General features: G+C 44.5%; 2 protein-coding genes across 4 annotated transcripts in view; one reads left to right on the top strand and one right to left on the bottom strand.

The window, feature by feature from the left end:
* Positions 1-9,815, top strand: part of COQ4 (coenzyme Q4) — a 10,091-nt gene extending 276 nt beyond the window's left edge. Inside the window, exons 1-7 of the mRNA XM_085845249.1 lie at positions 1-35; positions 2,093-2,272; positions 4,937-5,033; positions 5,916-6,018; positions 8,845-8,974; positions 9,299-9,392; positions 9,516-9,815. The exon at positions 1-35 is cut by the window's left edge and continues 276 nt beyond it. Of these exons, the coding sequence (XP_085701375.1) occupies positions 1-35; positions 2,093-2,272; positions 4,937-5,033; positions 5,916-6,018; positions 8,845-8,974; positions 9,299-9,392; positions 9,516-9,681 (805 nt within the window). The 3' untranslated portion in view covers positions 9,682-9,815. The remainder of the gene's footprint in view (positions 36-2,092; positions 2,273-4,936; positions 5,034-5,915; positions 6,019-8,844; positions 8,975-9,298; positions 9,393-9,515) is intronic.
* Positions 6,012-15,000, bottom strand: part of GNL1 (G protein nucleolar 1) — a 79,405-nt gene continuing 70,416 nt past the window's right edge. The window contains exons 12-15 of one of the 3 annotated variants that reach the window (XM_085845230.1): positions 13,393-13,533; positions 10,576-10,857; positions 8,539-8,635; positions 6,012-6,719 (exon numbers count right to left, since the gene is read on the bottom strand). In XM_085845230.1, coding sequence (XP_085701356.1) covers positions 8,562-8,635; positions 10,576-10,857; positions 13,393-13,533 — 497 coding nt within the window. In that variant the 3' untranslated portion in view covers positions 6,012-6,719; positions 8,539-8,561. Of the gene's footprint in view, positions 6,720-6,917; positions 8,636-9,730; positions 10,858-13,392; positions 13,534-15,000 lie in introns of those variants that run through there. The other 2 variants (XM_085845222.1, XM_085845240.1) reach the window with 2 other exon arrangements.

The following is a 15,000-nucleotide window of genomic DNA, read 5'->3' as shown; positions in this document are numbered from 1 at the left end:
AGGGAGGAAGGCTTCTCGACACAGCTCCTTCCTCCGTGAGTGTCCGTTTGTGGTGCAAGTGTCGATTTGAAAGGGGAAGGTTGTGTTCACCTTGCATTCTCCAGGCGAGAGGTCATTTCAAGTTTCACTAGTTGAGTTAAATCGAAGTGCGGGGGAGGGGGGGATGAATGAGAGGATTTTGAGAGAATGACGACATGTGGAGATAATACAGTGCAGGGGACGAGCCTCCAACGGTCTCCATTGGGATCAGTTTCCTCGATATCTCCTTTAAAGCAACCGATGATGAGGCTGGCAGGATGGCCTGGAGGTGTGCACGCTCGCCTCGAAGCCGTCTAACCTGGGTTTGAATCCCAGGTAACCTGGGTTTGAATCCCAGGTAACCTGGGTTTGAATCCCAGGTAACCTGGGTTTGAATCCCAGATAACCTGGGTTTGAATCGCAGGTAGCCTGGGTTTGAATCGCAGGTAACCTGGGTTTGAATCGCAGGTAGCCTGGGTTTGAATCCCAGGTAACCCGGGTTTGAATCCCAGGTAGCCTGGATTTGAATCCCAGGTAGCCTGGATTTGAATCCCAGGTAGCCTGGATTTGAATCCCAGGTAACCTGGGTTTGAATCGCAGGTAGCCTGGGTTTGAATCGCAGGTAGCCTGGGTTTGAATCGCAGGTAACCTGGGTTTGAATCCCAGTTCGCCTGGGTTTGAATCCCAGGTAACCCGGGTTTGAATCTCAGGTAGCCCGGGTTTGAATCCCAGGTAGCCCCGTTTGAATCCCAGGTCGCCCCGGTTTGAATCCCAGGTCGCCCCGGTTTGAATCCCAGGTAGCCCGGGTTTGAATCCCAGGTAACCCGGGTTTGAATCCCAGGTAGCCTGGGTTTGAATCGCAGGTAGCCTGGGTTTGAATCGCAGGTAGCCTGGGTTTGAATCGCAGGTAACCCGAGTTTGAATCCCAGGTAGCCCGGGTTTGAATCTCAAGTAGCCCGGGTTTGAATCCCAGGTAGCCTGGGTTTGAATCGCAGGTAACCCGAGTTTGAATCCCAGGTAGCCCGGGTTTGAATCCCAGGTAGCCCGGGTTTGAATCCCAAGTAGCCCGGGTTTGAATCCCAAGTAGCCCGGGTTTGAATCCCAAGTAGCCCGGGTTTGAATCCCAAGTAGCCCGGGTTTGAATCCCAAGTAGCCCGGGTTTGAATCTCAAGTAGCCCGGGTTTGAATCTCAGATAAGCTGGTTCATTCATCAATGTGTGTGCCGTCGCTTGGATGGACTTTAAATAAGCCATCCTGCCGTTGGTACCATGAACTAATTACCAATTCCTGCGCTACCCGACGAGGCACAGCATCATGGCCACAGCCGAGCCCTACCTGCAACCTTGTGCTGCATATGAAAGAAGAATCCGGCAAGTCAGTAACTGACTTTCCTCCTCACAATCTCCAACTTAAAAATGCATATCCTCACCACCCAAAATCAGGCCTGGTGTTGCAGTTAAGGTGGTTGGTTCAAGATCTTCAGGTCTTGAGTTCAAGCCTCTGTTTTTTTTTTTCACCGTTGAATTAATACCAGGTGAGTTGATGTGGCCGAGTATCCTTCTGAGGTTGGCAAAATGAGTACCAGCTTACTGGTAACAGGGGACACTGCGTCAGCAGCACAGCCGTGGCCCCAGAAAATGATGTAGCCAAGCAGCCGCAGGCTGCATACAAATAAATAAATAACTAGTCACCCAAAATGAAATAAAACTGCTCTCGCACCTTCATGCCATTTGGTGATCATAACTACCAAGTTTGGTGAATCTCTGCCCGACCGTTTAGGAGGAGATGGCATGATCACAATATCCCCCCTCATTGTTTTTCAAAAAGCCTGCTGATAACTCTTGTTTGGTTCTTGCCCGCTACGGATTTGTCTCGTCTGGTTTTGAAAAAGTTCACCGACACAGCCAATACAACTTGATGAAAAAGTTTGTTCGTGTCTTTGGTAGCACACAATGGAAATGCGTTCTCGCTCAAGGTGACTCGTTTTGCAAACTGTCTAATCTTTGTTTGTGAACATTATAAATCTCAGGGACGGGGTGTTGGAAGTGAAATGGTAACTCTTCTTTCCCATCAGGTGTCCGGAAGAATCGGTGCGGACATGTGCCAGGAGTTGCACGACTGTCTGCACTTGCTGGCGCGGAGGTCCACAACGAAGAGGGCCTGTATCCAGGCCACATGAACACATCGGCTCTGCAGAAGGCGACACTGGCTGTAGGATCTGCCGTGATGTCTCTGTACAACCCGTACCGCCATGGTGCGATGCTCATTGTCTGTCCTGTATTTTCTGTTTTGTTTTTTTATGCTGCTTTGTGCTCGTTTGTGCGTTGCCGTCATCGACCGTGCATAACGCGTTTCCTCGAAGGAAAATGGATCACAAGCAACGTTTTTGTATAATTCATTTTGCAAGGTGTTCATTTTCTCATCCTACAAGGTGCTCCCTCATGTTTAATTTCAAGCTGATCTGCACTTCAATGGCCAAGTTGACCATTGGTGATAAAGGGTACAGGTTTAAATCTTCCTCTTCTTTCGTATGCAGCACACGGCTGCGGGGTAGCATCATTGGCTGATGGTGTGGCTGTTCTGCTGATGCAGTGCCCATGTAGATTAGAGCAGGGATTTCAAACGCTACGATAATGTCACGACGGTCGTGCTGCTATCTATACATCTTAACATGGTGTTCTCCCAAGGTGGAAAAAGGACAATAAAACATGACGATTCTTCCGGATCTTTGGCGGTCGAGTTGAAAGCAACATCAGGGTAAGCGAGTGCAAAAATAAGGCGAAGGCCTTTTACTCATGATACAATTAAGGGCTCTGAAAAGTCACTCCTAATACCCTCTCCTACCACCACTGGGAACAGCGCTACATGATACACATTCATGTAGATAATTCCCATCAGTCCCACCTTCGGAAGGGGGAGGGTTGGGGCGTGCAAACAGAGTGCAGTATCGACAACCTTTGGTTTTGAGCCTCAGTCCCCCTGGCAAGTTTAGTTGGCATGGGATAAGTACGACCGAATGTGTCGTCCACAGGCATGCAGACTGGCAGACAGACACCAAATTGCATACTTTGGTAAGTTGAAGGAAGACAATTGGTGATTGATTTGTGCTGCCCTTTTTGAATGACTGTAAGAAAGAGCATGAAAATATATTCAGGTTGGAGTTGAGAGAAAAGGACAGAGTGCAATGTAGAGTTGAGAGAAAATTTTTTTTTTTTTACCTCGTCCATTGTTTTCCTTAGCATGACAATGTCACATCATCAGTTCAGTTTCAGAGCAGGTCACTCTTCCTTGGACATGCTGTTTCTAGTTTCCCAACAATTGATGGGCGTCCTCCATCTCAGACATGAGATCGGGGCAATTTCTCTGGACGTATCCCAAGCATTTCATACAGTCTGGCACCCCCACCTTGCAATCTCAACTCTCTAATTCTGGCATTCAAGGCCACCTCCTCTCATGGATCACTGACATCCTCCACTCCTATATTCAGCATGTAGCTCTTAGCGGATCCTCTCATCTCCTCTCCGTATCAAGGTTGGAATGCCCCAAAGCAGTGTCTTGTTCGTCTTCATCAATCATCTTTCTGATTCCCTAAAAAAAATCCTGCCAATCTCTTTGCTTATCATTCCACCATGTGCCATATCTTTGCTCATCCTTGAGACAGGCAGGCAGCAGCCTCTTCCCCCTTTGCAGACCTTGATATTGGCATTCAATTCAAATTGGCTTGATATTGGCATTCAAACCAGGGACTGCTTCAACACTTGGGAATATCTCTTTTCAACCCCGACAAATCCCACACCCTCAACTTGTCTCTCCAAAAGGACCTTTTTTTTTGTATCCAACATCGAGGCTTGTATGAGAGCATGTTATGCATTTGACAAACCCTCCCGTCTACTTACAAAACAAACCACTTGGAAGAGGTTGTCACTCAAACTTTTGTGCCTCACCATCAGGCATGATCTTTCTTGGGCAGATCACATTTCCAAGATGGACTCCAAAGCAAGTCGCCAACTGAGCATCCTTCGTTATGCAAGGTCTTTTCTTGGTCAGTCTTAACTTTTGTCAACCTACAAGGCCTTAATGCAGCTTGATGGAGTAGTGCTGTCCTATTTTTGCTGACACTCTGCTTTACACCTTGCCCTTCTTGTTGCCATGGAAAGCAAGGCCCTCAAAATCATTGGAATCTCCCACGATGAAGTGTCTCGTTCTGTTACTTTTGCATCACAGGTTCGTTGGTGGCCTCTCTGTATTCTGTCGTCAGTGGTCTTTGTCTACCGCCTCCTTTATGATCTTGCACCCTCTACCAACTCTTGTCTCTGTCCCACCCAGGAGTCTGCAGGGTGCATACAATCTGACAGTAACTCTCTTCTTGTTAAACTCACAAAATCCAAGATCACTGCTCACCTCCACTCATTTGTTCCTCTTTTCTCTCACTTATGGAACCAACTTCTCCAGTCTGGTCTGCCCCTTTCTTCGCTCCACGGCTTGAATACAGCTGTTCACCACTATCTCAGGTCATCCCCATCCATACTTATGATCTCTTCTACCTCCCCCAAATGAACGCATTCCCAAGCACTCCCCTTTTCCATTTTATTGACCCCCTCCCTCCCCCTCATCTCTTTTCGTTTCTTAGTTGTCGATTAGTTTGTTCTTTTTGTTTCATTCTCACATTCCCCTTCCTCTTACTGCTGTTTCTTGCAGCTTATTCACCCTCAAGTGCCCTTTTCCCCTCTCCTTTATCTTGCTCTCACTTCTACTCTGCTGCTGGTGTTTCCCCTTTCCCATTTTGTTCCCTTCCATTCTGCCTTCGCTCTTACATGAAACAAAAGAAGAAATGGTCCCCTTAGCTAGTGCTTGGTCCCTGTATTTGCCCAAATTGAGAGTTTTGTTTGCATGAAATGGTTGGTGTATTTCCTCGCAGACATGGTTGCCGTTTTTGGGGAAGTGACCGGTGGATCTGCCCTTTCTCGGCTCCACCAGAAAATGCTCCGAGATCCAGAGGGGCGCCTTATCCTACAGTACGTTTGTGTTTTATTTCATCAGCTTCTTGGTGTTAAAGTAAAATAACGTGGGAATAAAAAGGATGGTATGCCAATTCGTCGTGCAAATTAAACTAGAACGGCACTCAGTGGAGTGCATACTTCCGCCAAGGTGAACAGTTTGCGTTTTCTATCCCACTGATGGGCTGGATCTGCAGCCGGATCCCAACCAAAATCTGATCAGCTTGTTCTTGTCACCTAACCAACTCATCCAAATTGTCATAACACGTCCACAATGATTTGAAATATGTTACACTGTCGGACCCCATGCATTCACGATTGATAAAATACGACTTGCTACTACATTCGCAGCCCTGTGCTTTGCATATTCGCGGGGGTTATTGTTTTTGTTTTTTTCGCAGGCTTATTCGTGTTTTTTTTCATGGTTTTTTGGGGGGCGCTTTCACAGTTTTTTGTGGGCGTACTTGTGGTTTTTCAGGGGATTTTCTTTTGATTTTTCCTTTATGAAACACGAACCGCCGGGGAACCTATCCCCCTTTTTCCCATTGAAACAATGCCCCAACATTCACGGCATTTTCCAGGAACGCATCCCCCGTGAATAGCTGAGTCCAACAGTATATCGTTTTTAGCCCCATCACTCAGTGGTGAAGAATCACTGAAAAAAATCTTGGATCTTCACCAAAATCAAATGAATTTTTCGTCACACAGCCAACCTGTCGACCAAATTTCATCAAAATCTATCCACAGCTCTTCGATATATCCTGCACACAAACAAACAAAGACAGACAGATGTAAAAGCATAACCCTCTTTCACCTTCGGTGGCAAAGGTAATGAGCGAGTTAACTGATAATGAATTTAGGATACATATACCAAAAGATGTGTGCACGTGTGCTTTACAGGGAGCGTCCTCGCATCAATTCATCTCTGTTGGATATACCTCGTCTGAGGTCTTTGCCACCAGATACTTTTGGATACGCATACAGCCGCTTCCTCGATGACCACGCAAGTTTTTAACTGGAAATGGAACATTGTTTAAGTAAAAACCTTGCCAAGAGTTGTGAGAGGATTCATACTGGATAACAAATTAAGCTTCTAAAAATGGGTGCATCGGTCCTGAGGCCCACCCTTTCAACATTTCATTTCTCGGCATGAGAAATTTCCTTGTTCCGATGGATATCAGCTTTTACTGAATGTCAAAGGCATTTCTCAGATTGACATAAACGAATAGTAATATCTGAATCGTGATACTGCATAATCTTTGTACATCACAATAGTGCTTCATTTAATCTGCAAAACTTCAGCTATATTTTTTTTCAAGGTGACTTGAAATTATCGCTCAGGTTGACTAGTTCTGGTTAAGGACTGGTTAAGGACAATGAGTGTTATACAAGTATACCTATAAGTGCTCATGCATTTCTAGGTGTTTATGCCTCTTTATACGGAGTGATGCCACGATCAGCACGGTGTCGTGAGAGTTTTGAATCACGTGGCGACATAGCTTGCCAATTGATGCAAGTGCTTCAATTAGCAATTGATCAATATAAACTTGTAAAAAATCTGTTCAGGGTGCCGGCGATAGTATGCCCACCCTTCGTGAAGGACACTGTGGGATCTTTAACGTCCACCAAATAAAATAATGCCGGCAGACGTGACGCCAAGTTTAATGCCCAGCCGAGCGACGGCACACCTGTTGATGAATCACCCTGCCTGTGAAACACGACAATATCATTTTATAGCTGTGTTGGGATTCAAACCCAAGCAACACTACCGGTCAAAAGTTTTAGAACACCCCCGTTTTTCCAGTTTTTACTGAAATTTAAGCAGTTCAAGTCCAGTGAATAACCTGAAATGGTACAAAGCGAAGCGATAAACTGCCAGAGGTTAACAAAAAAAAGTTTAGGTTACCAAAAACTGCAAAATAATGTAAATTTCAGAGTTGTTAAAAAAGGCCCCTTTCAGGGAACAAGTAATGGGTTAGCAACTGCAGCTGTTCTGCAGCAATGGAAGTAAATTATGCCTTGAAAGTTGATGCAAACAATTCCTACAGGTGTCCCAACTTTTGTTGATTAGTTACAAACCCTCTGTCTGTATAAAAGCAGTGTTGGAACAGACTGTGTTGCTACACCCTCTGAAGCATTACTTGGACAATATTGCACTGCAGGAAGTAGTATATTGCGATCATAATGGTGAGAAAAAGACAATTAACAAAGGAAGACAGACAGACCATGATAACCCTTAAAAGTGTAGGTCTTTCCTTCAGAGAAATTGCAAAGAAAAACCAAGGTGTCAGTGAGTACAGTTTCCTACACCATCAAAAGGCACTTGGAAACTGGAGGAAACTGACAGGAAGAGGTTTGGCAGACCCAAAGCCACAACACAATCAGAATACAAGTTTCTTGACAAGAAGAGAGTCAACAGCTTGCGTGATAGGCGGCTCACAGGACAGCAGCTTCAAGCACAGCTTAACACTGATCGAAGTAAGGAAGTCTCAGTTTCAACTGTGAAGAGAAGACTTCGAGCTGAGTCTCCCGACTCCTGCAGGTTTGACAGGTCGAGTGGCAGTAAGAAAGCCATTGCTAAGATGGCAAAATAAGAAAAAGAGGCTTGCCTGGACCATGAAGCACCGCCAGTGGACTACTAAAAACTGGAAGAAGGTCTTTTGGACCAATGAATCAAAATTTGAAATATTCGGTTCATCATGCAGGGTTTTTGTATGCCATCGAGTTGGCGAAAGGATGGTTCCTCCGTGTGTGACATCACATCAACTGTCAAGCAAGGAGGAAACGTGATGATCTGGGGCTCTTTTGCTGGATCCAGAGTCGGTGACTTGCACAGAGTGACTGGCACCTTCAACCAAAAGGGCTACCACAGCATTTTGCAGCACCATGCAATACCCTCTGGTCTACGCTGAGTTGGTCAGGGGTTCATCCCACAGCAAGATAACGACCCAAAACATACCTCCAGGCTATGTCAGAACTACCTTAGAAGAAAAGAACGAGACGGTAGGCTTCAAATCATGGAATGGCCAGCACAGTCTCCAGACTTAAATCCCATCGAGCCGGTTTGGGATGAACTGGACAGAAGGGTGAAAGCAAAGCAACCTGCAAGTGGAACATATTTGTGGGAACTTCTGCAAGTGTTGAGAAGAACTTTCCAAACAATATTTGATTTCCATTGTGGAAAGAATGCCACGAGTATGTTTGGCTGTTATATCTGCAAAGGTGGCGACTTTGACGAGTCAAAAATTTAGATTAAATTTTGTTCAACAAAACGATTCCATGATTTCTTTTTTTATCTGCAATTGTGTATTTGTTCTCTGCTTTAATTTCAGAGTACATTGAAACATGAAACTGCTTAAATTTCAGTAAAAACTGGAAAAATGGGAGTGTTCTAAAACTTTTAACCGGTAGTGTACATTTGTATTTATTTAATGTTTATTGTATTAAACTCATGTTATAATCACATTTACTTCTGTGATGACCATGAAAAGTTAAAGTTACACTTCCCAGCAGAAGTACTCACTTGCCTGCATATGTTGCGATCCCTTAAGCATTCGTTTTTGACACTTCAAGGAAATAAGGGAAGACAAAAACCACTCTCTCCATCCCCAAAATGACTCCTGCAAAAAGAATCACCATGATTACAAGTCAGAGATTGGTTATGATGAAACAGGCTGAGCCTACAGGAGGGCCTTTGTCTAAGCACAATACTTTTGCATGCTTTCAGTTGAGAAATTTATACTCGTCACATGGTACACATGCTAATGAGAGCATTCTCGAAAACGAAGACCAGCCATTCACTGGTTAACGTGTTCTCCTCTCCCGGTAGCATGTGACGCCCGACTCTCGGGCACCTGTGCGTTTTGTCGACGACGCAGACCTGGCCTATGTGATGCAGAGATATCGTGAGATCCATGATTTTATGCATACACTGCTGGGAATGCCCATCAACATGCTGGGTGAGCTTGTGTGGTTGTGGATGACGGTTGTAGCACGCCAAAAGTTTTTAATATCAATACAGCCTGGTGTTGGCTTAACAGTTGAGGAGGCTGGCTTAAGATCTTAGGGCCTTGAGTTTGAGCCCTTGTCATGTCATTGAAATAACACCAGGTGGGTTGACTCAGCCTGTCATCCTTCCGAGGTCGGCAAAATGAGTACCAACTTCATGAGTTGGAAACTGAGCACTGCATCAGCAGAACAGCTGCGCTCCCAGCAATGATACAACCAGCAGCCATAGGCTACATATGAAATGATGTCAACACGAGTGCTTCGTGCATCCACAGGAGAAGTGACTGTGAAGATATTTGAGGCGGTACAAACAGGACTACCCATGTGCATACTTGGATCAGTATTCGGTCCCCTTCAACTCTCTTCCAGGTCGATATCAGCTCTGCCCAATTGGATGATGTCTTCACTACATTTCAATTACTGTATAAATTTTGTTATAGTGGAATAAAAACCAAAATCCTCCGACTCAACAAAGCTACATCTGCACTGTAGGAAACGGCTCGAGTTGGTGTCGAAGTTGCTGCCATGGGCCTTGCATTGTGGATCCTCATCCAGCTGTGTGTTAAACGTGTACTACGAGAAGTACTGGGATGAGCCACTGGCACAAATGCAGGCGAGAATTGGGATCACTCCTCCACCCCTGCTGCTGCCCCTCTGACTTGTTGAAGCTCTTATTCAATTCTGAATCCAAAATGTAAAGAAGTCAGTTGTAAATTGTGTATATTTATTTTTGCATACAAGATTTTCTTGACAAAATATCTGCCTTGGAAATAAATTCATTTTCTGCATGTACATTTGCTCCCTTGGTTTTATGCTGATAGCAAAACCAGATGTGCTCACAGAGTAAGACGGACGATACAATGGAAACTGAGCTTTTGCAATAGTGTTGAATGTGAGGTTTGCAACAAATAGCAAGCAATGCAATTATAGTGTGAACAGGTTCAATGTGGTGGGTTATTTATTTATTTTTGGGGGGGAAAAGGAACTGCATCTTCTGATGATGTTCTCACGTGAACTACAAACAGGAAGGTTTTCTTTGGGAAGTAGGGTGAAGCAAGGTAAACTACCGGAAATAAAATGCCGGAATGGAAGTAAAACTCGTACTTTTATGATCCCACCTCCCTTTAAGGGAATGATTTAATTCCTTAAGTTTAGCGAGAGTATTTATGAAACTTTTAAATCGCCTTTTCCAATTTTTACTCCGGGCCCAACCAGAAGTTGAGAGACCACTTTGCCACCACACACCAACAAGAGAAAATACAAACCTAATATAGTATATTGTTGAACATTTGAAAAATACTCATGGCTTAAGGTGCGAGATCAATTGCACAATCACAATGTCTGCATTTAAAAGAAACATTTTCTCTTCCAGTCATAAATATGTCTCCAATAATAACTAAGGAATCTGCATTGTCCAAAACTATTCCTTTCCTTCCCTTTCTTTACCCACCCCCACTGACTCCAGCCAACCCCCCCTTTCTCAGCAGTGACACCTCTTCCCCCCCAAAAAATACTTATGCATCATCCTCTCCCAGGATAGCAAAAGCATTACTTGTTCTGACACAAGGCTTGCTTGAAAGTGCCACCCTCTTGAAATGCAGTCTCCGCCCATCCGACTCTTCTTCACCTTCTTCCTCCTCATCTGCATCATTGCTTTTATCATCTGCACACTCAGAACTTGAAAGCTCAATCTCATCGTCCTCAGATGACAGAGGCCCACTGTTCTTTTCAATCCCACAGTTGTCAGCAGTCTTGCCTGTGTGCTCAGGCCTCTTCTTCTGGACTTGCAACAGTCGCTTCAGGGCCATCGTCTCAGGATGATGTTCCCAAAAAGCTGTGCGGCAGAAGATAACCAGGGAAGACATATTTTGAGTTCCAATCAACAGTTCCACTTTCAAACAAACTACATTTATATTAAGATATCAAAGGCAACAAGATTGCATAATGTAATGTGCATAGGAAAGGGGGAGGGGGGGAGTCTCAGTTGTGTCCACAGATTTAAAAAAAAAACAAAAAACGGTGGATATATTAAATGCAGTACTGCACAAAGTTTGGGTTATTTTAACTTTTGTAGTGATATATCCCATTAAGCATTTGTGGGAAGTTAGAAGTGTGCAATAGTGTACTGGTGGATAATTCTAATTTCTGTGAAAGTCAATTAAATATCAGTTACCTTCAAGTCAGTCAGGTCAGGCCAGATTAGATCTGTGACTTGCTACAGGTACCATGTAAACCTGTACTAACCTGTTCCATGGTCGACTGGCAGCGACGAAACCGTCTCCCCCACCAGGTTTTTTTTTGGTGAGGAGGGTGTTTGGATATGGACACCCAGCAAGATTAAAAACAAAACCTGTCAAACGGCGGAGGAGCTCCTTGTGAGCCAACGTCCATCCATATCTAGTGCCCAACTGTGTCTGTGGACGTCCTCCTGCAGTTGGGTTACTTCTTATTAGGAGGTTGGTGGCAGGATTTGCACTGCGGCCACCGTAAAACCCTTCATTCCGCAAAACACAAAAATGCAAAGAAATCTGAAAACCCACTCCGTGGGAGTACCTCCTGCGCAGCTTCCCTTCGCAGGGCAGCTCACCGGATGACGGGATTGGGGCAAAGCCTTCGGGACCCCCAATCTTTGATGATAGGAGGGAAACCACGGGGTAACATTCCCGGGTCAGATTGCAGGAGAGTGTGTCGGAGTGGTGCTGAGGTGTCGTCCACCAGACGGCGGTCTCCTTGGGTTAACCTGAGGCGGTCCCTTCGGGTGGGTGCCTGGAATGTCCTAGCCTTAAGAGAGGATGATCACCTGTCTCTGTTATCATCTGAGCTCAAGCATTTGGACATCGGTATTGCAGAACTCTCTGAGGTTCGGAGACCAGATTGCGGCGAGATAATGGTGGGTGGTTACACCTACTATTGGTCTGGTCACTCTGATGGTTACCATACCCAAGGAGTTGCTGTAGCTGTGTCCAATAAGCTGACCCCAATGATAATTGAGGTAACATGTCAACGAGCGTATGAGACTAAGGATTCATCACTCCTTCGGTGTCATTTCCCTGGTCTCTATGCTCCGACTGAGGCTAGTGATCTCACTGTGAAGGATGCATTCTACGCCATGCTAGAGTCTGTGGTTGATCAGTGCCCCAGACGAGATACACTTCCAGTCTTGGGGGATTTCAATGCATCGACTGGAACTGGTAGGGATGGTTATGAGACGTGTGTTGGTCCTCATGGGTCTGGAACAGTGAACCAGAATAGCACTAAGTTCCTTGACTTTGCTATAAGTCATGGACTTAGGGTGGCTGGTTCTTGGTTTCAGCTCCTACAGGCTCATCGTTGGACTTGGTATTCCAATGCTGGTGATGTGGCAAAGGAGATTGACCATGTGCTCGTTGATGGTCACTGGACGATGATTCAGATCTGAAGGGTCTACAGAGTGCTCAGTTCCTCAATACTGACCACAAGTTTGTTGTAGCAACTCTGATTTGGCACAATATTCCTTTTATAATCCTGTAATATTTTGTCATTTTGTCATGTATTACAGGATATTTGGCACAATATTCCTGTACTAGTACTAGTGCTTCAGTCATATAGAGGAAGCATGGGGTAAAAGAGCAATGGCACTCAAGAAAGCAAAGGGCAGACACAAAGTATTGACTGATACTATAAAATGACACTGTTCTTGTTATTTACTGAAGCAGTTTTTTTTCACGTGCGATTATAAAGGCTGCTAATTTACAATAATAAACACATCGCACTGTTATCACTGATAATTATTTGATGAAGTTACCATAAAAGTATAAATATCATTTGAATAAACCAAAGTTTTGCACAGCACTGAACATCTCAGGTTTTTGGGTGAAAAAGCCTCGTAACACTGTTGTCAACATCCGTTAAGATGCCACACGTTTATCAGTAAAGCTCATGTGAGTGGGGTGGAAAGTGGGTGAAAAGATATGGGGGAGTAGATGAATAGGTAAGGGGGGAGTGTTGAGGGGGAAAACAGTGAAGGGATAGAGGGTTGATGCATGTAGAGGTTAAGGGGAGTAGGTGAAGGGGTAGCAAAGGTGTTGAGAGAAGGGATACAAGTGGGAATGGATAATAGGGTGGAAGAAGGCAAAGGTGGAAAGAAAAGAGTGGGATAAAGAGAACAAATGGTTATGGATGAAGGCTTTGAGGAAAATGTGTAAAGGGGTAGAGAGGAATGGGAGAAGGGTTGCCGAGTAAATAGATTAAAGGGAGTAGGTTTGCAGGCATTAGCTGCAATGGGCCATCTCAGTGTATAATATATTGCTTGCAACCTGGCCACCCTGCCGTCCCTCCCTCTTCCCGACCACCACAGAGATATAACTTTTGACAAGGAGTAGCGACATACCCTTATTGTCGGTGTACCCAGGTGGCAAAGTGTAGACGCACAGACGACCATCCAGTGCCAAGCGCAGCAGGCTGTTGGCAGCACGATGTACATCGTTACGGGCAGCACGAGCTGTTTTGTATCCACGCTTCTCAGCCCATGCTAGTGAAAAAAAAAATTGAAATGAAGGCTGTCAACACATTGCAAAACATTGCAAACATGCTCTCTTACCCAGAAAAATTATGTGCAATTTGTCCACATTATCATTTTCATCTGAGAAGCCTATTGCGTTTGAATGGGTATTACGAGTGATGCTTCATTCAGTTATGCCTGGTGTTGGCTTAATGGTGAGGGTGGTGGGCTTTGGATCCTAGGTTCCTGAGTTCAAATCCCACTCAGCTGTTGAATTAATACCAGGTGGGGTCAACTCGGCCTGTCATCCTAACGAGGTTAGCAAAATGAGTGCGAGCATGCTGGTATACTGTGTCGGAGTGGCGACCCGTCCAGGATTGTGTCCAATAGCCAAGGAGACTGCTTCGGCAGCACCAACGCTCTGCACGGAGTATGGTCCCAGTCCCCTCCTTCATTCGGTTGCGCATGTTTTTTATGATGACATCACATAGATAATGCAATCAAGCTCCAAGTTGATTTTAAGTAAACAAATACAGAAACCCTCACAGTTTCATTGTGATGATGGCAATGGGAAAATGGACTTTTTACCTGCGCCACCTAAGGTGGGCGGAGGTTGCGTTTTCACCAGTCTCTCTGTCTGTCTGTCTGCATCTGAACAGGATATCTCAAAAAGTTATGGATGACTTCGGAGCATTAATCAATTAGTTAATTCAATTTGTATGAAGTGGCATTAATTCATTAACAGGAACATGAAATCTTAAAGAACAACGGCTTTGACAGGAGGTTGGTACAGGGGCTTAGAAGGCGTAATACAACCAACAACAAACCAGAGCTGATTGGTAGGTATGTGTTACCTTATTATTCAGATATATAAAAGAGAGTTGCAAAAATAATGTGAAGTGCACATATTGTAGTGGCCTACAAACCGCGACGTACTATTCGGGGTGTTTTAACTAAACTGAAAGATGCAATACTGGATAGTGATGAGCCAGGTGTGTTCAGCACCAGGTGCAAGGACTACGGAGAGTCATATATCAGAAACCTCCATGCACGACTGGATGAGCACAAAAGGGCTATGTGATTGGGTAACACAGGCCAGCCAGCAACTGCACAGCACCACATACAAACGGGGTCAACTAGACCAAGGAGGAACCCACATACTGGACGTCACGCCCAACAAACACTGACGATTAATGCTCGAAGCCTGGCATGTTCAAGAACAGAGAGGTGGTTTAACAAATGAAACCACTGATCTCCCTACATAGTACAGTATATATATATATATATATATATATATATATATATATATATATATATATATATATATATATATATATATATATATATATATATATATATATTTATATTGTTACGGCTGTGGAAATTTGCAGAACACCATAAAGGTCCTGAGTTCAGTTACATCGATAAGTCTGTGTTTTGTTAGATTTCCCCACCTTTGTTTAATGGGATTTATTCGTGTCACAGGGCTGTGATCTT

This window comes from Eptatretus burgeri, chromosome 1 (genome assembly GCF_056783735.1).
Source record: "Eptatretus burgeri isolate ZD-2024b chromosome 1, Ebu_testis_v1, whole genome shotgun sequence".
In the NCBI taxonomy this organism is placed as follows: Eukaryota; Metazoa; Chordata; class Myxini; order Myxiniformes; family Myxinidae; genus Eptatretus; species Eptatretus burgeri.
The sequence above is the reverse complement of the archived record's forward strand: the minus strand, read 5'-3'. Positions and strand labels throughout refer to the sequence as shown.